This window comes from Acinonyx jubatus, chromosome D1, assembly GCF_027475565.1.
Source record: "Acinonyx jubatus isolate Ajub_Pintada_27869175 chromosome D1, VMU_Ajub_asm_v1.0, whole genome shotgun sequence".
Lineage (NCBI taxonomy): Eukaryota > Metazoa > Chordata > Mammalia > Carnivora > Felidae > Acinonyx > Acinonyx jubatus.
The window spans coordinates 48,534,011-48,556,182 of NC_069390.1; the positions used below are offsets into that span (position 1 = coordinate 48,534,011).

Genomic DNA, 22,172 nt, shown 5'->3' on the forward strand with positions numbered 1-22,172 from the left:
GCCTGACAAGGGGCTCGATCTCAGGAACCATGAGATCGTGACCTGAGCGAAAATCAAAAGTCAGACGCCTAAGCAACTGGGCCATCCAGGAGTCCCTGTAATTGCTTTTTAATATGAATAATGCAATGTATTAACATTTGGAAAATCTTCATTAACTCAATTTTCCAAATGACTGTATGTTACAAAATCATGTATGGATAAAAGATCCATTTAAAGTGCAATATAGGGGTGGGAGGGAGAGGAGGGTGGGTGATTGGTACTGAAGAGGGCATCTTTTGGGATGAGCACTCGGTGTTGTATGGAAACCAATTTGACAATAAATTTCATATATTAAAAAATAAAGTGCAATATAGATCAACAGGTGTTAATGTAACAGAATATAAAATATTTGTTCTTACAAACATTATACTGCAATTAACCTTTAAGAAACTACCACTTGGGACACCTGGCTGGCTCAGTCTATAGAACATGTAACTCTTGATCTTGGACTCGTGAGTTCAAGCCCCAGGTTGGGTGTAGAGTTTACTTAAAAAGACTGAGAGAGAGAGAGAGAGAAACTACCACTATCAAATTTTGATGTGGTTATCAAAGAATTTCCACAACTATGTGAAAGTCTATTAAAACATTCTTTCCAGGGTACCTGGGTGGCTCAGTTGGTTAAACTCTGACTCTGACTTCAGCTCAGGTCGTGATCTCACGGTTTTTAAGTTCAAGCCCTGCACTGACAGTGCTGAGCCTGTTTAGGATTCATTCTCCCTCTCTCTCCCCTGCTCATACTCTCTCTCAAAAATAAATACATAAACTTAAAAAAAAAAAAGCCTTTCCTTTTCCAACTTATCTCTGAGTCCATGCCACAGTTATGTCCACCAAAACATAAGACTGATTACATAGGTAGATGAGTATATAGCTGTCTTTTCTTAAGCCAGACATTAAAAATATTAGTAAAAATGTTTAACAATGCCATTTCTTTTTGCTAAAAACTTTTCATTTGGGGAACAGTTATTAAAAAAAAAACATGTATTGTTTGTTAATATATAAGAAGTTTATTATTTTTAAATGAATTAACTCTTAAATTTTAATTTCTAATATGATAAATACCACTAGGTATAACTCACATAAATAGAAGTTTGTTGAGGTTCTCAAAAAGTTAAAGAGAATAGTAAACACCTAAGACCAAAAATGACAACTGCTACAGAGTTCATGCAGTTTTGGATACCAATGAACTATGAAAAGACAGCAATTAACCCAATAATGCCATGTTTCAACTTAGAAAAATTCTTAGACTTACCTGCTGGACACCAACTGCAAATGCCTTCAGAAATACTTCAGCAAATTCATTATACTCCTTGGAAACATTGCCAGGGCTTCCATATCTAAAAAAACATTATTAAAACACCCAGTTTCTTTCTTTCTTTTTTTTTTTTTTTAATGTTTGAGAGGGAGGGAGAGAGAGCATGTGCGCATGCAGGGATAGGCGGAAAAAGGGAGAGAATCCCAAGCAGGCTCCCTGCTGTCAGCATGGAGCCCAAAGCAGGGCTTGATCCCACCAACTGTGACCGGTGAGATAGAGATCCCATCAACTGTGAGCAGGGCTTGATCCCACCAACTGAGCTGAAATCAAGAGTCAGATGCTAAACTGACTGAGCCACCCAGGTGCCCCCACACTGTTTCTCTATATTGCTTTATATATCAACACTTATAAAACCAAATGCTTGAAAAAATAAACTTAAATCATCATATACTGAGAGAAACTTACCTTTCAAAAAGCCTTGCTAAGATATGTAAAGCCCACTTCTTACATTTCCACCATGGTAACTCAGGTCTATCATCTTCTTCAACTTGAAGTGTTTCCTTTAAAGAGATATTTATTTAAAAATAAATAAATAACGAGATAGATTTTTTTTTAATAAGTCTTTTTTTTTTTTTAGTTTATTTATTTATTTTGAGAGAATGAGAGAGCAGCAGAGAGAGAAATGGAGAGAGAGAATCCCAAGCAGGTTGCATGATGTCAGAACGGGCCTGGGGTGGGGCTCTAACTCACAAACCATAATATCATGACTTGAGCTGAAATCAAGAGTCGGACGCTTAACTGACTGAGCCACCCATGTGCCCCTCAATTTTCAGTTTTCTTAAGTCAAATTTGGGTAAAGTTCTCTAAAAGGTAACATGAAATGTTTCTAAAGTAAGAACAGTGTTACTCATGGTTATTCAGTTGTAAATAGTCTAGAGATTGGAGGTAGTCTTAGAGACTATTTACTCAAGAAAAATGAAAATTTGTGATTATAAGATTTCTGTAAACACATTCATAGCAGCTTCATTTGTACTACTAAAATCCTGAAACCACCCAGATGTCCCTCAACTTGTGAATGAATACGTAATTGTAGTATATCCACACAACAAAATATTACTTGGTAATAAAAAAGAACAAACTACTACAATACAACATGAATACATAAGAAACAAACTATTACCACACAACATGAATACATACCATAAATACATTATGCAAAAGAAGGTAAATACAAATAATTACTTCTATTAAGTTCTAGTACAGGCAAAACTAATCTATGGTGCCATAAATAAGAATGGTAATGGTAGGAATGACTAAAGCTAACTACCAGCAAATATTTTAGGTGATTACATGGATACATATAACTGCTAACTCACTGGGATATTTATTTATAGTATGTGCATATTTATAAATTATACCCAAAAAGTACAGAGTATATAAATGAAAATTTTAAAATTATATTTTGTGGGGCTCCTGGGTGGCTCAGTGGGTTGAGCAACTGACTCTTGGATTTCAGCTTAGGTCTTGATCCCAGGGTTGTGGGATCAAGCGCCATGTCGGGCTCCACGCTCAGTGTGGAGCCTGCTTAAGACTCATTCTCTTTCTCTCTCCCCCTCTCATGCTTTCTAAAATCCAAATGAAAAATTAAATAAAAAGTAAAAATTATAGGGGTGCCTGGGTGGCTCAAGGGGTTAAGCATCTAACTCATTTAAGGCTCAGATTATGATCTCATGGTTTGTGAGACTGAGCCCTGCTTCAGGCTCTGCACTGATAGCGTGAAGCCTGCTTGGGATTCTCTCTCTCTCCCTCAATCTCTCTGCCCATGCTCTCTCTCTCTCAAAATAAATAAACAAAATTATATGTTGTACCTATTAAATGTGTACAGTTTCCTGCAGAGTGGAAGAAATGTCCTATTTATTTCTTCTACACGGTTTTTTTTTCTTTAAGATAAAAATTTAAGCGATAAACCACAGAACACGAGGTTGGTCTCACTTACGCCACTAATAAAATTATTTTGGATAAATTACATAACCCTTCTAGGTCTCTATTTAAAATAAATCCAGAGGGGCGCCTGGGTGGCTCAGTCGGTTAAGTGTGCTACTTCGGCTCAGGTCATGATCTCACAGTTGAGTTCAAGCCCCACATCGGGCTCAGTGCTGACAGCTCAGAGCCTGGAGTCTGCTTCAGATTCTGTGTCTCCCTCTCCCTCTCCCTCTCCCTCTCCCGTTCATGCGTGCGCTCTCTCTCTCTCTCTCAAAAATAAACATTAAAAAAAATTTTTTTAAATAAATTCAGAGGGATTTTTTTGAGGATTAAATAAGGTATGTAAGAACACTAAGAACATTTTATGTATTTGGGACTTATGAATTCCCCTACCTCTCTAGAGAACTAGATTATAAAGAAATACAGCTGTTATTTTTAAAATTGTGATTAAATTAAAAACACAGCTGGACAATTCTTTCTGTACTAAAAATCACTGAATCGTATACTTTGAAAAGGTGAATTTTACGACCTGTGGGCTTTATCTCTATAAAGTTGTTATTTAAAAAAACAAGTAATGTAACTAACTACAAAGTTTTACTAATTTGCCAAATTCTTCCCCTGGTTCATAAGTGTCTGATAAATTAATAGGTTAAAATCTAACAATGAGTGTCTTTTAAAATTATACAGTTAATATATAACATTGTATTAACTTAACATGTATAACACAATGATTTGATATACGCATATATTGTGAAATGATTACCATGATAAATTTAAGAAGGTAGTCAAAAAATATAAACTGTCAATTATAAGATAAAGAAGTTCTAGATATGTAATGTTCCGCATACTGACTATAGTTAACAATACTGTACTGTATACTTGAAGGTTGCTAAGAGAGTAGATCTTTAAAATTCTTATCATAAGAAAAGAATTTTGTAACTATGTGAGGTGATGAAGAGCGTGCAACTCTTGATCTTAAAGTCGTGAGTCTGACCCCCACCTCTGGGTGTAGAGTTTAGTTAAATAAAATAAAACCTAAATAAGATTTTTAATATTAATAAATAAAAACTGAAAAGAAACAGAAGAATAAAGATAAAGAGATATATATATACGTACCTAAATAATAATATATGAAATAACCCTTTATAATTTTTTACTTAGTATATGCACATATGTAAACAAAGTGGTCTCTCCATCTAGAATAATTTGTATTATGAATTATATAAACTCTTAAAAAATTTACAGGAAAGATCAGTTAAAATTTTCAAAAGATACTTAAGTATTTTAGTAATGTTAAGAACACAAGGAGACTTACTTACATTAGGTACATCTCTGTTCACAACAGTCTTTAAAATTTCTATCCATTCTGTCAGGTTCTGTTGGTTTATCAGTTCCAGTGGTAGTGTATACTGAATGAAAATCAAGAATCAATTATTTAAAAATCCTTACAAAAGAAAATCTGACTTCCTTTAATTCTTCACAAAACCTACAAAAAGTATTTCATTTAATTTTTTAGTACCCAACCAAATTTCTCATTCGGCTGATCTGGTCAGTTATCTACAGTGGAGAGTTGTGGCAATGACAGTAGGCATCCTTGTCATCCAAATTACTGGGAGTATGTTTTATTTTCACCCCAGGAGTGACATTATGGACTTCTAGTGAATGTCTTTTATCAAGTGAAGAAAATATCTATTCCAGGACTCTTAAGAGTTGTTTTAAGTAGGAAAGCTTATTAAGTTTGATCAAATGCTTTCTCTGATATTCTTAAACATGATTACAGGTCTTTTTTTTTTTCATGTAATATGAGTTAATCACAAAAACTGATCTGTTGATCCACTCTGTTCTTTGGATAAATCCTCTTAATGGGCTCATAAAATCAATATCCTATTTAGAATTTCAGGGTATCTATCTATTTTCACAAGTGAGACAGGGCTATATTTTGATACCAGGGTATGCTGGTGTCAAAAAAATTAGTTGGGGAGGTAACTATTTTGTCCTATGCCCTAAAACAATTTATAAAAATAACAATCTAAAAAAGTTATAATCTTACCAACTAGAAAACAAACGAAAACAGTATAGATAGTATATATCCGAATCACTTCAAGTGCCCTTTGCTTAAGACTGGGAGGTAAGAGATTGTCTAAATCTATTAAATCTACAGATTTAGCAAAGAAATGCAAAATCCAACCAAACAATAGAGTCAGTTACAATCTTTGGGGAAGTCACAGTTCTATTTAAATGATATTTTAAAAGTTAAGCAAGGGCATGAATTGAACCAAAGGTCCTAGTAGATGAGATGAATCCTTCTTTGGCTACATGGCACAAAAAGAACCAGACTTTTAATACTGATCAAAAACGGTTTCATATAAATAATTACATCCCACTGAGAATATACATACAATCACTTTCTTAGTGGATATCTTTTATCGCACACTTAGAATATGTAAAAATGATGAAGCCCATTATTGTGTGCCAGTCAAGTAAATCAAAAGTGCTAGCATTTTTGTGTTAAGCTTAGGAATAGGTTTTGTAATTACTTGGACAATCTAGGTACATTTGGCATATCAGGTTCATGCTAGATATAAACTGTAATTTCAGTAATTGATTTTCAGACTTTGTGAATGCTTAAGGTGAAAGGCATAAAAATTTTTTACTGATTTTGTAAATAGTGTTAGATGGTTTAAGGGAGCTTAAGATTGACCAGTTATAATTTAAGATTTATTGGAGTTGTTTGTGTATTTAGGGAAGTGTGCTTGGTAAGACTTTTAATGTACTTACAATTTTGGCGATTTATATTTGACTAGCAAGAGATCTACTTGATCCAGATTTTCACATGAAATTAAGACATGGAAATTCTTTATCTTTTAATGTAGCAAAGACAGACTTATTACATATAAAAACGGTTTTATAAAAATTACCTGAACAAGAGCATAGAAGATCTTGAAAATTTGTTTCTGGATAAGGACAGACTGATCAGACTGATCAGAAAGAAGCTGGATAAAACGGTCCTTTAGAACTGGCAGAAAATGCTGCATTGCTGCTACCAGTGGACTCCGTTCCTCTGGTTTCTTGTACCTTTGGGTAGGAATACAAACTAATTCTGTAAGAATTTATTTCACAATTTTATTTATATGTATGATTTACAAAATTAAACTGCTTGTTTGTTCACATAAATATATAAACAAATACTTCCTAAGCAACTTTAGATTCCTAGAAAGAAAAAGAAAAACCAACTATGGAACCAAATCACAAGCAAAAGCAACTTAAGAAAACCCTGAAATAATAATAAAATATTTAAAATTTTCTGAACATTCATTATGAAGCCGATAATCTTCAAGGCTCCATTAGCATCCTTACTTCCATGGTTTGAGGAAACTGGGGCACAAAGAAGTATCCTTCCCTGTATACTCATCGAGGTATAAACCTCATCAGTCAAGATCAAAGGTCTGTCCTCTTAACCATGTCACTATGCAATCTCTATTTGTGAATACTGATACAAATGAGGAGCTACAATGACTTGACTTTTAAATATTAGCAGCTGACATAAAATCAATTGTATATTACCATCCTTGTTATTTACATACCAAGACCATTAAGGCAGAAATGGCATCTATAAGGCAGAAAATATTCTACTTCTAAAAGTACTATAAACAGGAAGGTCTTTTGTAAACTATCTGGCCACAAAACTGACCTCAACAGGCTATTTATGACCTTCACTTATCCCATCTAGAGTGGATATTCACACATTTCACAGCAGATATAATAATGTGTTTGAAAAAAACAAGAATGTGTTTGACTACTGAGTGATGGTTCAATTTCAAAAGGAGTGTTTAACATGTATTATGTGAACCTTGCTACCTTTCTAAAATCCAAAAAATCTTGAATTTGGAATCACATTTGTTCAAGGATGTGGGTCAAGAATTGCTGACCTAAGTGAGAAATTTCCGCATAGAGATTTCTCGGCCTTTTAACAGTATTATTTAAAAAGGTCTGTTGGTTTTTTAAAAAATTAAACTATACTTCAACTTAAAAAAGTTGTCAAATATGCTTCAATGAAAAAAATTTTAAATAACTTAATGGACTAGAAATATAGGAAAGACACCCCAGCTTCATTAAGGAATAGGAAGAAAAGCTCTGCAAAATACAGACTAGTTGTTAAGTCATTATTCTAAAAGACACAATTTATCTTTTCAGATTAATCTAAACCACTTTAAATTGGTGTTCCCTACCAGACTCCAGTTTTATCTACTGGTAGCCTTCCTGAAGGAAGAAAATGTATTTAAGAATTGAATATTTGAGCACATTTTTAAAAGATAAAGGTAAAAAAGCCAGATTCTTTTTCCCTACTGGATGAAATTAGAACCAAAGTAAATTGCTCACAATAAAAAAACACCAAGACAAATGTTCTCACTAATAACAGAGACTATTAAACAATAAACTGACGTTATTTTAAGTACTATTTTAATGTGCTAAGAAATTACATGTAGCATACATTTTAAAACATTATCTGCACAGTTGAGTCAAAAAAACCACAACAGTTTATGAAAGGAAGCCATTTGCACTCTCCAATCTGATTATATAAACTACAGTAATTATAGAAAATATTTCCTTAAAAAAAAATACTTCCTTTTAACAATAAAGGTAGAACTATATTAGGTGCTTCTCTCCACTTATCCAACCCAGATGATCACTCACATTAAGAGGGTTTGACTACCCATTTCATATTACACATTCTTCTTTCCTACCTCCCTCTCAATATCAAGGAGAGGACTAGAAGTTAGATGGTATTAGTTACTAATCTAAACTAACTGGTATGTGAAAATAATTATGATAGGAAACAAATCACTATCCCATAAGACCTGAAAAGTTCCTGAAAGCATGAAAATATGACACTAATAAAAGCGGACTACCACAAGGCTACAATGTGACAATCTGGTGAGCCAGGCTCACCAGAAATCCTAAGTACTAGTCCATCACTTTTCTCTTAAAAAACAAACAAAAAAAATCTTCAATGGTATATCAGCATCTAAAAGGATCACATCCAAATTCTCCATCATGGCATTCAAAACTCTCTTTAACATGGTCCCAATTACCAGACCAAAATTATCCCCCACCTCTCAACAGAAATTATCCATACCATTTAGTGGTCTCCTCACTACCCACTAAAGACAGTATCTCATTTCCACCTCTGTACCTTTCTTTGTTCATACTACTCCGTATGGTGTGACATGCTTTCCTCTTCAAATGCTCCTTCTGTGCTCCTTCAACTGACAAGCATTTCCTGAGGATCTATGCTCCTGAAGACCACCACAACTTCCAATTTCTCCATGAATTTTCTTAGAACTGCTTCAGTCCACACAGATCCCTTGTGAACACCTTGTGCTCCACAACCAACACTGGCGGAAAATGAACTGGAATTCCAATACTGTAGCAGCCTCCTATGTCTCCCATTAAAAAAAAATCCCTGTCACGCTCTCTCCTGCTAAGATTATAGGACAGGAGAGACTTGAACCTCCTCAATGACAATAACAGATTATTGTTATTCTCTCTCATTTTAATCACTCACTTACCAGAACTACAACAACTGGCACTCTGACAGAGGTTGGAGCAACAGCTGGAACATTCCTTAGCAGGAAGATGGGTAGCTGGTGGGAACACAAGAAAACACCAGTACCAATGCTGTAAATGGTATATTTCTCTCCTGCTCAGAAGAAAAGCAGCAGTTCATCAGCTACTTTGAGCTGGGACCCAAAAAGGGTATTTATATTGGAGGCTAACTACAAGCCCCAGAATTAGAGGGCTCACAATGGCATCTGTGTAGCTGTTAGGACTGGAAATAAAGCCACCATCATGGTGTTAAGTGTTCCTCATGCCTTCCTCATAATTTTCTAGTGTCAAAACTTTTAAGTGCCTAAAAATTTCATTACTTTCACTATACACTTGGAGATAATCCCTTCAACATTTGGCTTACCACCTTTAGTGCTATGCCTCAACTTCCAAGGTTATGTATTTTTTCTCATCCCTAACCCCAAATCTAAAATGATCCCTTAACCTAAAATGTGTCTTACTGATACTACTTACTTATATGAACTATAATTTGTTGAAATATGCAAACACTGAAACAGGATTCCTCAAAATACAATGATTACAAATGATCATATGAAGTTTCAACATATCTTTCTTAAAGGATCTTATCAAGACCCCAAATTAAGATAAAAAATTCACAGAAAGCCAGAAGTTAAATAAAGAGCTCTAATGCTCAAAGTACTCTGCTACCCTTCACATTTTAAAAAAGCTCATGTTTAGTTTAGGCCTTTAATCAGCACAAATTGATGAGCCCATATTGAGGAATTAAAGATAACTCAGTTTTTGAATAGGGAAACATAGCAAGAAAAAAGGGCACAAGGAGTTTCTTAGTTGAATCAACAGAAGCAATTGCAGAATTAAAATAAGAATGCTATTTCAAAAAGAAAATACTGAATTAAAACCAACATATAATTCACTAATATTTATATACCAAATGTAATTTTAGATGTTCAAACAGACTACCTTAAAATTTCCAAGCTTTTCCTACTTCTCAAATCTCTGTAGGAATTGAGAAACACTTACTCATAATTTTTCACAAGCTGATAAAGGCAAAGAAGAATTCCTAGCCAACAAGCACTGTTATCAGACTGAAGATAAAAGCCAATTTTGTCCACAATGGCAGTCCAGCGGCTTGGATAATCGTGTTTGATGATATGGTGAATGCATGTAGTAAGCTGTACCCTGAAAGTCAAAAATAAACAATAAAGAGGAAGAAATGCTACCTAGATAAAATTCTGCTCCAAGAAAATTGCTGTTTAGACAAAAGTAAGCCACTGAGCAAAATCTACCTGTTCCTACTGATTTAAAAGAAACCCAACAAATGTTACAAGGTGATTTGGGGGCCCCTGGGTGGTTCAGTCGGTTAAGCGTCTGACTTCAGTCCAGGTCATGATCTTGTGGTTTGTGGGTTTAAGCTCCACATCAGGCTCTGTGCTAATAGCTCAGAGCCTGAAGCCTGCTTTGGATTCTGTGGCTCCCCCTCTCTCTGCCCCCTCCCTTGTTTTCTCCCCTGCCTCTGTCTCAAAAATAAAAAAATTTAAAAAATTTTTTTAATGTCTATTTACCTTTGACACAGAGAGAGACAGAATGCAAGCAGGGAAGGGGTAGAGACAGAGGGAGAGACAGAATCCAAAGCAGGCTCCAGGCTCCGAGCTGTCAGTACAGAGCCAGACGCGGGGCTCAAACTCACGAGCTGCAAGATCATGACCTGAGCCAAAAGCCGGCTGCCCAACCGACCAAGCCACCCAGGAGCCCCTTCAAAAAAATTTTTTTAATACAGGTGATTTTATTTTTTTATTTTTCACCCCATCATCAACTGACGAGTTTCATTTAGAACATAGTTATTCTCATTAAAAATTCTGCAGAATCATATAAAAATAAGAGCTTTTAAATATCAAGACTATAAAATATGGGGCACCTGGGTTGCTCAGTCAGTTAAGCATTCGACTCTTGGTTTCAGCTTGGGTCATGATCTGGCGGTTTCGTGAGTTTGAGCTCCACATTGGGCTCTATGCTGGCAGCATGGAGCCGGCTTGGGATTTTTCTCTCCCCATCTCTCTGCCCCTCCCTCACTTACATGTCTCTGTCTCTCTCAAAATAAATAAACTTAAAAAAAACCAACAACCAAGACTATAAAATATAACGTATATGACAGCATTCTAAAGTTTTCTTTTACCTGTGTCCACCTGATCACACTATGTTTCACAAGTTTTACAGTAAGTTTAAAACCTTTAGGTTTTATAACTGTAAAAATCACAGTAAGAAAATTAAATAAAAAGAAATCTGCCTGTAACAGCATTTGTTAAGTTTACTGCTATAAAAATGACAGGTTTTTAGGGGCACCTGGGTGGCTCAGTCAGTTAAGCACCTGACTCTTGATTTCAGCTTAGGTCATGATCTTATAGTTATGTGAGATCAAGCCCGAAGCAGGGGCTTGAGATTCTCTATCTCCCCCTCTGCCCCTCTTCCCTGCTTCTGCGCGCGCTCTCTCCCTCTCTCTCTAAAATAAAAAATAAAAAAAATTTAAAAAAAGACAGGTTTTTATGTTCTGGAAAGACCCCCTCCCAAACTCCACAAATTATATACCTGCAACAATGGGTAAGTTTTAAAAATATACATATACCTGATGAGCTCAGGAGAGTGGATAATAGCTTCTACAATATTTTCTCGAATACAATGTCGATCTTCTTCTGGAATAGTATAAGGAGATATATCTCCTGGTGCTGTTTCCCGATCAGGCCAATACTGTGTTATCATATTTTTCAAATAGATAACACCTAAAATGTAGATAAATTTGACAACAGTATTTACTGTGAAAGCATTGTGAATACCCCTATAAGTGTCCACACCTCAATTTATTTCTTTCGGACCAACCACTGTCAGTAAAGCTATCCTTTTTTAAAAACAAAATACTGCCTTCTATTATTTTAAAAGTTGATAATCAAAATACAAGTTTAATTCTTAGCTACTGTTATGATCCATAAAGTTATTATTAAACATATAGCCTTAGAGAACTCTGGAAATAAACACACTATACAAACAAAACTGCTAAAGACTTTTTACATCACATTTATTCCTAATATTTTTTATCCTGTTTTCTGTCGGAAAGCTATTTAATTTCACCTTATCAATTTTCTAAACGAAGCCTCTAAAGATAAAACCACATACACATACCAATATAGCTTCTACAATTAGTAACACTACTATAGACTGAATGTTTGTGGCCCCCCTCAAGTTTATGTCAAAATCCTAACCCCCTAAATGACAGCATTAGGGGTGAGGCCTTTTGTAGGTGATTAATGCCTTTAAAAGAGAAACCCTAGAGGTTCTTCCCCTTCCACCATGTGAGGTTCTAAGAACCAGAAAGTGGGTTCTCATCAGACACCAAATCTGCTGGCTTCTTGATCTTAAGACTACTCAGCTTCCAGAATTGTGAGGAATAAACTTCTGTCATGCAGTCTATGGTATTCTGTTACAGCAGCCCAAACTAAGACGTACAAAGGCTGTTATTTTTATCACAGAAAAATTATAGTATAAAAATCTCTAGTCTACAAATTTAAGTATTTCATTAATATGCAATTGTACTACTTCAAATTCATTTTATTTTATGGGAGAATTTGCTATGTTCAAAAATTACAGATTACCTATTTTGTGTTACCGATCACACTGCTATCTTGAACATTGCTAGTTAACATGAACTAGATTGCTAACAGTGCTTTTAATCCAGTCCTCCCCTTCCCATGAGAGAACCTTCAATCACAAATGCATAAGATGTACAGGAAAGGGAAATTATTCAAAATTAATCAATTACTAAATTCTAAAAAATACCAGCTCTTCTCTGATTAGTAATTAACACTTACCTGGAGTTTTACACCTATTTGAATAAGGATAACTAATACATCTATGATTTTTACATTCTACTTTGTTTATCTTGGGAATTAAAATAATATCCCGCCTTAAAAGTATTGCAAAAGAGATTAAGACTACACATTAAAATACCCTTAGTATTGCAAAAGAGATTAATACTACACATTAAAATACCCTTCAACAAAAGTTTTAAGACAAACTACATCTACAATAAAGAACACTGACTCAGGGAGCCTGGGTGATTCAGTCAGTTATGCATCTGACTCTGGATTTTGGTTGTGATCTCAAGATCATGAGACTGAGCCCCAGTTAGGGCTCCATGCTAAGTGTGGAGCCTGCTTGGGATCCTCTCTCCCTCTCTCTCTGCCTCTCCCCTACTCAAAAACATAATAATAATAAATAATTAAAAAAAAAACCACAGACTCAGTATATGTAACATATTTTAGATTACTACTATTTCCAGAATTTTGATTCTTCCAAAACAGAACAAAGATTAAAATTAAGACTTGATACACTCTAGCAGCTGCTATCACCATATGCCCTATACTAAAGAGTAGCATTCAATTTTTTTTTTTAAGTTTATTTATTTTGAGAGAGAAGGAGAACGTGCACATGGAGAAGGGGCAGAGAGAGAGAGAGAATCCCAAGCAGGCTCTGTACTGTCAGTGTGTAGCCCAACATGGGACTCGAACTCAAGGACCATGACATCATGACCTGAGCCAAAATCAAGAGTCGGATGCTTAAGTGACTGAACCACCCAGGTGCCCCAGGATCATTCAATTATTATAAGAATGCAACTTTTAAAGTAGTTATTATATTTTAAAATTTTTACTAATTCCACAGTTTGGCTGCTTCTGGTTTTGTACATACTAAACAACTTTCTAGCACAATTTAATTTTGTTAATGCACATAATCATGTCTCAAAATATTAAGGCCCCTAAATGCCACTTTCAACATCTTAAGTAAAAATTTCATATTTTAAAGTCAAAGATTCTTATTTAAAAGAATAACCGAATGGGAAAATGCCAACTTCACTGGTAAAAGAGAAAGGACAGTTAAAATAAAGATTTACATCTGACCAGGGTCCAGTGAAATCACTATATTTTATAAACATAAAAAATATTCTATTATTGTGCTACTTATATACCAATATTGTAAAAAATAATAAACTTATAGGCATTCATTTATTTTTTAATTGCTTTTGGTGTATCAGGCAGTATTTTAGGTACTGGGAATACAATTGTTAATGAAACAAATCTAAGATTAAATGCTAACAATTGAGAAATGGTTCACTGCCTATGGCACATTATGGTAAATTATGTAGCCACTGAAATATAAGTTTTAAAACTAACACTATGTGAAGAAAAGGGAAATGATTACTATACATTAAATGAAGCAAAAAAAAATTTAACGAAATTGATGTAGGGAAAAAGAACAGCAAGAAATAATACCAGAATATAACTGGTTTTCCTAGAATGGTGCAATTATTAGTATTTTATATTTCCTATAACAAAATTAATACATCTGCAAATAAATTAAGTAACAGGACCCTAAAGATGGGAATTCCATTATTTTGCATACTAACAGCTAATATCAGAAATAGTGTACCACATTTTCACACACTATTTGGTACTGAGAGAATTGCTCAATATCTTGTTGAAACTGGAACTAAGAAATACAGTAGTCCCCCCCACTTCTGCAGTTTCACTTTCTGTGGTTTCAGTTATCCGCGGTCACCCACAGTCAGGAAGCAGATGAGATGATCTTTTCTGACGTATTACCAGAAGGCCAACAGTAGCCTAGCATCATGTCAAAATGCCTACATCATCTACCACACCACATCTCATTGCACAGGCATTTTATCTTCTCACACCATCACAAGGGTTAAGTACAGGAAAAGAAGGTATTTTGAGAGAGACCACATTCACATACCTCTTATTAGAGTATATTGTTATAATTGCTCTAATTTTTATTAGTTACTGTAACTAATCTCTTACTCGCCTAATGTACAAATTAAACTTTATCAATAAGCATGTATGTATAAAAATAAATGTAGTATATATAGCATTTGGTACTATGCACAGTTTTAGGCAATTACTGAGAGTCTTAAAATGTATCCAGCATGGATAAGTGAGGGCTACTGTAGTATTTTTTTAAATGATTTAAATAAAGGCAAAAATTAAAGGAACAACTGATAAACAAAGAGGTTTGTATCTTAGAATCATCCACTGGGCAAATAAACAGGGAATAAACAATCTTTTAATAAACCTTATCAATTTCTCTTTTTAGCTTCTCTTTTAATTCAAGGAAATATCACATTCTTTTCTGCCACCAAGTATCAAGGCACTAGCTGTTTGTAGTAAACACAAGAGGGCAAACCAAGTTTCAGGGAAGAAAATCAATGAAGGGCCATCCCAACATACCTCTGCTATTCAACTATCAACCTTTTAAATAAATGACTTACATAAACCCAAGAAAATAATTTAGTAACTTGCCTGCCTGTCTCACAGGTAAATCCAGTTGTTCCGACATAGTAATCTGAAGCAGTGTTGAAACAAAATTCAGAGACTTGTGTGCCTACAAACAAAAAAACAGGTTTTAAATTTCTGCAAATAAATATTCTCAGTACTTTATTCCACTGTTTGGCACAAAAGGCTACCCACCTGGAAGTTGGTCCCAGCCTTATTTCCCATCACTCACCAACTATGAACTAAAAGAAAAATTTAATAACCTACCTCCTAAAATATTTTGGATGTTTGTATTTGCCTTCCCATTTATCCCAACTAGCATTCTTAACCTACACTGGCACCAACAGCTCAAAAACCGTATCCTCGGTAATGTCTATTTCCCCAATTCAGTAATAATTTCCCAGTAGAGATGTTCTACTAAGTGGCTACACACAAACGAAATCAGTAAAAATTAACAGCCTGGAAAGTGGTTTACAAGGGGCTAATAATGTTTTATTTCTGAATATGGCTATTTTACATAGTGTGTTCAGTTTGTGAAAATTAATCAACTGTACCTTTATGACTATTCTGTATGCATGTTACATTTAAATACAAAGTTAAAAATCAATAGCTTTGAACATATGATAAAAGTAGTATACAAACTATAGGATTATTTAATACACTTATATGAAATTCCAGTGCAACATACACAGAAAATAATGAAATATATCCAAAATGCTACTATAGTTGTATCTTGGGTGGTAGGATTATAAAGAAGCTATTCTTCACACATTTTCTATTTTCCAGTTTATACTATGGACCCTGGTCACTTTCATTAACAGTACAAAAAAGTTAAAGACTCCTAAAGTTGTCATATTTGTTTCTGGTTTTCTAAAAAAGAACTGGGGGAACCTGGACGGCTCAGTCGGTTAAGTGTCCGATTCTTGATTGCAGCTCAGGTCATGATCCTAGTGTCGTGGGATCTGGCTCCATGCGAGGCATGGAGCCTGCTTAAGATTTTCTCTTTCCCTCTGCCCTTCACCCACGCACCCACTCTCCCTTTCTCTCTCTCTCTCTCTAAAAAAAACCAAAACTACAAAAAAGGCAAGACTACCTTTACCTGAACATTAACAGCAGCATTATTTATAATGCCCTCAAGTGGAAACAACCCATGTCTACCAACTGATGAATAGACAAGCAAAATGTGGCTTACCCATACATAATGATTAAATATTTGGTAGTAAAAAAAATGAAGTACGGATACATGCTACAACATATGTGAACCTTAAAAATATATTGTGTGAGGGGCGCCTGGGTAGCTCAGTCGGTTAAGCATCCGACTTCGGCTCAGGTCATGATCTCACAGTTCGTGGGTTCGAGCCCCGCATCAGGCTCTGTGCTGACAGCTCAGAGCCTGGAGCCTGTTTCATATTCTATGTCTCCCTCTCTCTCTCTGACCCATCCCTGTTCATGCTCTCTCTCTGTCTCAAAAATCAATAAACGTTAAAAAAAATTAAAAAAAATATATATATATATATTGTGTGAAAGATGCCAATACTCCAGGACTGGGAGTTGGCAGGGGGCAGAGAGGGAGATGGAGAGTGACTGCTAACAGGCACAGAGTTTCTTTTTGGGGTGATGAAAATGTTCTAAAGTTTGTGGTGATGGTTGCATAATTCTGAATATACTAAAAACAACTGAATTGGATACTTTAAGTGGTTGAATTCAAGTTATAAAAAAAACTGAACCATGAAAATAAATGCTTATTTTATTACTCTTTAAGTTACTTTGCCTTCAGAAACACAAGCACATATCTCAGAAGTGCAAGTGAGGAAAAAAAGTGTTCCTTTCAGACAACTGAGCTAGACCACGTGGTAAGAAAAAAAAAGGATGTTTCTGACAGCAGAAACAGCACAAGCAAACTCAACCTGGGACATTTATATTTATATACCTGCCCCCGTACAAATTTCCATCCAGCTGAAATACCTAATGCCTTGTATCCTCCCAAAGAAGGTAACAAATAGACATAAAGTAATACTAAATATCAGACATGACATTCTCAAGAAAATCCAGAGCAAAATTAGATTAGCAATTACCTAGACCTGGGATACAAGATTAAACTGGAAGGAGGGAGTTTACTGAGAAAACAAAAATATTCCAAAACTAGATTGTGGTGACAGTTGTACAACTTGCTAAATCTACTAAAAATAAAAATCACTGAGTTTCACCTAAAATAGTTGTATTTTATGGCATGTAAATTATACCTCAATAAAGTTTTAAAATGAAGGAAAAAAAGACCATGGATTGGTACAACTGTAAAACAGAGATCAAATAAAGATACACTTTAACTGTTCAAACAGGAAAACCTCCTTTTAATCACTAGCCTCATTCTTCATCACAAAAACCTTTTAAAATCTGAGTAATTGGGGTACATGGGTGGTTCAATTGGTTAAGCATTTGACTTCAGCTCAGGTCACAATCTCACAGTTTGTTGAGTTTGAGCCCCAAATTGCGCACTGAGCTGATATTGAGCCAGCGTGGAATTCTCCCTCCCCCCCCTTGGGTATGCGTATGCGCGCGCGCGTGCGCGCTCTCTCTCTCTCTCTCTCTCTCTCTCTCTCTCTCTCTCAAAATAAACTTAAAAAAAATAATAAAATCTGAGTAATTATGTTATCACTCTCAACAGTTTGGCAAACATTGATATGGGCCTCAAGATGCTACAATAAATCTTTTAGAGTATGAGTTAGAGATGCTGACACTAATTATAGGCCCTTCTTCAAGCTTCTCGTTTCCAGCAATCAGAGAACCAGAAGAACTGAAGCAACAAATGGGTCATCATACATCATTAGGTAGAGCTACACCGGCTAATACTAAAGTTTAAAAGCTGCTAACCACAACACAAAATTACCTTTCAAGACAACTTCTTACCTTCTCATTGTCATCAACCCAGACAATTCAACATTCACCCTTAAACCCATTTCATCAAAATTTTTCAAAAGCCACAACCTGAATTCCATTTCCTTTAACTCCACTCCACCTATTGGTACTTACGATGTGTCAGACACTACAGAGATAAAAGATCACTATAAGGTAGGTTGGGGTATTAATTCTATTTCGACGTAAAATTTTGAGTTAGGTCCAAAAGGACTTAAACCCATAGAGATGAGATGGGGGGGTGGGATTTTTAAAAAGAAAAGAAGTATGGGTTATGTTCAAGAGATTATTAGGAGAATGAAAGACAATAATGAAAGATGAAAATGAATAAATTGTGACATCAAGATCTAGTTAAGTGTGAACTTTTTTTGAAATTTTTATACAACCTGATAAGGAAGATAATAAGGTCTTGAAGCAGTATCAAGGATTTAATTCTAGGATAAATGAATATAAAACATCACAGGTGGAAAGCTATTATTATAACAGGTAATAACAGGCCTGAAAAACTTCTACTCTAGGGGCAGCTTCCCCCACTTCCCCAAGTAAGTCTAACTTTACAAAAGGAAAAAATGATTACACATACCCACATAAACAAATTTCGCCAGACCCTTTAACCTACAATCTTATCCCCACCCCCTTACTAGCTTTCTACTCACTAACTCTGTATTCAGAAAATTGTTTTCTGTAAGGTTACCAATATTTTAAACGCTTTTTCCATCAAAAAAGTCTAAATTTTGCTTTAACCTCCCTCATTTAAAAATAACAACCCTTTCTTTTTCTAATAGCTTTTTACTTAATACATAAGTAATTCGTGTTGACTCGTAGAAAAACTAATCATTGAAGTAAAAAGGAAACGAAATTACCCACAACCAACCTTCTTACTTAAAACTCCTTTTCTTGGCTTCCTCCTTTTATATACAATTATCCAGTCTCCTTTTTTCTGTTTCTCAAAGTTCCAAAAATAGGAATGGCCAAAAGTGAAGCCCTCCAGTCCACCCTACACCTCCAGATGACACTCCCTCCCTCTCAATTCACCAAGAAAAGTCTCCTTTCCATTGTTGCTTTCTCTCCTAACCTTCAATTCCACATTCCCTATTGCCTGCTACACATTTTCTCTCTGATATTTACCAGCTCCTCAAACCCAACTTAAAATTTAAGCCATGTTTTCTCCAATATCAGTTTCCCCTCTAGACCTACATTTTCCAATGTAATTACCTAATGTCAATATCTTTTAAAGCTAACTCTAAGAGGTAACTTTTTATTATTTCTCTCCAGTGGAATGCAATCTGAAAGACCTTCAATTAGCTACTGTACTTAACACTATTTATAAGGAAAAAGATGGGCATAAGGGCACTGTGACATCAGAATACATAAATGAATACAGCCAGATAATTTCAAGAGCAAAGGGATTTCTAACTTTTCTGTTTTACTAGAGAATCTGACAAATATCCCGATTTTATCTACCTGAAATATTAGGCATAGTGAGGTTACATCATCATAGTGATGGAATCAGGACCAGTCTGAGGCTCTTCACTAAGTCTTCCAGCCTTTCATTAAATAGCGGTAATACATAAATGCTTTCCCACTAAGGAGTTTTAAAAAACTTAATTATAAAGGACTTATAACCAAAAGAAAAAAAAACCCACTTTAAATCAAATATCATTAATGTGCCACTGATAGAAGCAAACAATAAGTAAAATAATATATGCATCTACTCTATCTGAAAAAGAAATTTTTCTTATAAACGTTAATATGGCAATATCTTTCTTTCAGATCTTTAACATGCTGTGTCACTGAATAACTTCCTATCTAACAGCCAAAGTATCCAGAGACTTTCCCTCTCCCAAATTCAGAAGAGTATCTACTTAGAGATATTCCTAATTAAGGAATTTTACCTGCTCAGAGTACAGACAACTCTGTCTTCCAAAAACACATATTTTATTCTCATAAGTATTTTGCTGAATTTCTAGACATGCCAAATTGTCCTATAAACATGCCATCAGTTTGCACTTTTCCAGATCTAAGATTTTCATTAATTGAACATTTCAAAAGTCCTTTAATTAAACAATCAAATTCACCATTTATAAATAAAAATTTATCACTTACACTAGTAATTGTAATCATCTGTGAAAACCCTAGAAGTGACTCAGGTAGTTTATGTATTTAAAAGATAAACACAAAATATCAAGAAACATATCAAAGCTAAGTCCACTTACTTTTTCACATAACGAATGTGAGAAACAGGATGTCTATCACATGACCATTTTATAGCACATTAAGCTTAGGAATTGAAGGTTTAAAATGCTCCTAGGTAAGCTTTCTAATTCTACTTATGGCAATTTTTCTTGCTGCAAGTGTAAGAGGGGAAGGGATACTGATACTTAGATTCTATCTGCCTTAACCAAAGTCAGATTTAAAAGTATCTTTATCCAAAACTTACACATAGCTCTACTGTAAGTCCAACCACATGTGTTATGAGGGCCGTGTTGACTATGAAACTCCAGAAAGGTAGGAATCAAGAATCTTTCCATCTACTTAACTCAGTACCTACCACAAAGACATTTGCTATTAAATACACCAGACTGGAAGCTGTCATCCTAAATAAACGTTTCAAAAAAATTTTCCTGACATTACATTTAAAACTTAAGTTCAAATGTAAACTTCATGAGAGTGAGGACTTTGTCTTATGTATGGTATCAGATCTCCAGCATTAAAGATAGGATTTGCCACATGATAGTCACTCAAATTTTTTTTAAGTTTATTTATTTTGAAAGAAAGCATGAGGGGGAGGCCAGAGAGCAGGAGAGAGAGAATCCGAAACAGGCTCAGCACTGGCAACACAGAGCCCCAACGTGGGGCTGGAACTCATAACCTGAGCCAAAGTCTAACACAACCGAGCCACCCAGGCGCCCCTCAAATATTTTTACAGTTTATTTATTTTGACAGAGAGAGAGAGAGAGAGAGAGAGAGAGAGAGAGCGAGCGAGCACGCGCACACGTGACAGACGGACAGACAGCAGGAAAGGAAGGCTGGATCCCACAACCATGCGATCATGACCTGACCTGAAACGAAAAATCAGATGCTTAACCGACTAAGCCATTCAGGTGGCCCTCTTCCAAATATTTTAAAAATAACAGAAGCAATTATTTGTTGAACATCTATGCTCAACTAATACTCCGAAGATTTAAAAAAAAAAAAAAATCTTCATCTACAGATTTTATTCTCATTGGAGATTAAGTTCAAAGTCAATGCACTTTTAGAGTAGAAAAGACAGCAACCATCTAGTTCAAATAAAATTAAAATAGTTAAAATTTAAGAATATACACAACTAGGTATTAAAAAGGTGAGTTTTGAGTTTACAAAGTACCACAGAAGGTCAGAGTAGGAAAAGATGGCATTTAAGATGGTATTGATGAGATTTGTGAACAGGAAAACTTTCATTTTTAGGTTATAAGAGCTTAATAGGAGGAATGAGTAGCATGAGCAAAGGTTTATATGGAAAGGTTTCCACTGAAGAACACTGGCAGCTAAAGCAGAAAGAACGGCAGAGACTTTGTCTATTATAATAATCTGCCAAAAACCTTCACAAATGTCTTAACTTTATCTTATAAAGGAAGAAACAAGTTTTTCTGAGAGCAAGAGTAGGAAGTAGGAGTCTCTGGAAACATAACAAATAATTAATGTTGAATGAATAAATACCAAATGTCATATATTTTAATTTCCTAAAATTTTTTAGAACTGTACTTCTAGATCTATAGAAGTCAATCTCAAAGTATATAATTCACATGTCAAATGAGTTTCCTGTACACAAATCTACTTTAAAGATTACAAGACATTTCTGGCTATTATTCAAGTTCTTATTTCTCCATGCATACAACAAAATATTTACTGAGAGTCCATTGAGTGTCAGGCACTGTGCTTATAATTGTGCCAATTTTCATGATACAATAATGCTATCTACTAACAATCTCAGTGTCCAAATACGTACTTGTATTCTTTCTCCATTTTCCACTAAAATATGAAACTACTATAGTTAGACTGAGACAAGAAATAAAATGTATAGT

The 22,172-nt window shown here is 34.9% G+C and overlaps 1 protein-coding gene across 1 annotated transcript in view; it reads right to left on the minus strand.

The window, feature by feature from the left end:
- IPO7 (importin 7) overlaps positions 1–22,172 on the minus strand; it is a 46,540-nt gene that overhangs the window by 20,425 nt on the left and 3,943 nt on the right. Inside the window, exons 2-8 of the mRNA XM_015077360.3 lie at positions 15,223–15,304; positions 11,484–11,637; positions 9,884–10,042; positions 6,193–6,349; positions 4,594–4,683; positions 1,757–1,851; positions 1,289–1,373 (exon numbers count right to left, since the gene is read on the minus strand). Of these exons, the coding sequence (XP_014932846.1) occupies positions 1,289–1,373; positions 1,757–1,851; positions 4,594–4,683; positions 6,193–6,349; positions 9,884–10,042; positions 11,484–11,637; positions 15,223–15,304 (822 nt within the window). The remainder of the gene's footprint in view (positions 1–1,288; positions 1,374–1,756; positions 1,852–4,593; positions 4,684–6,192; positions 6,350–9,883; positions 10,043–11,483; positions 11,638–15,222; positions 15,305–22,172) is intronic.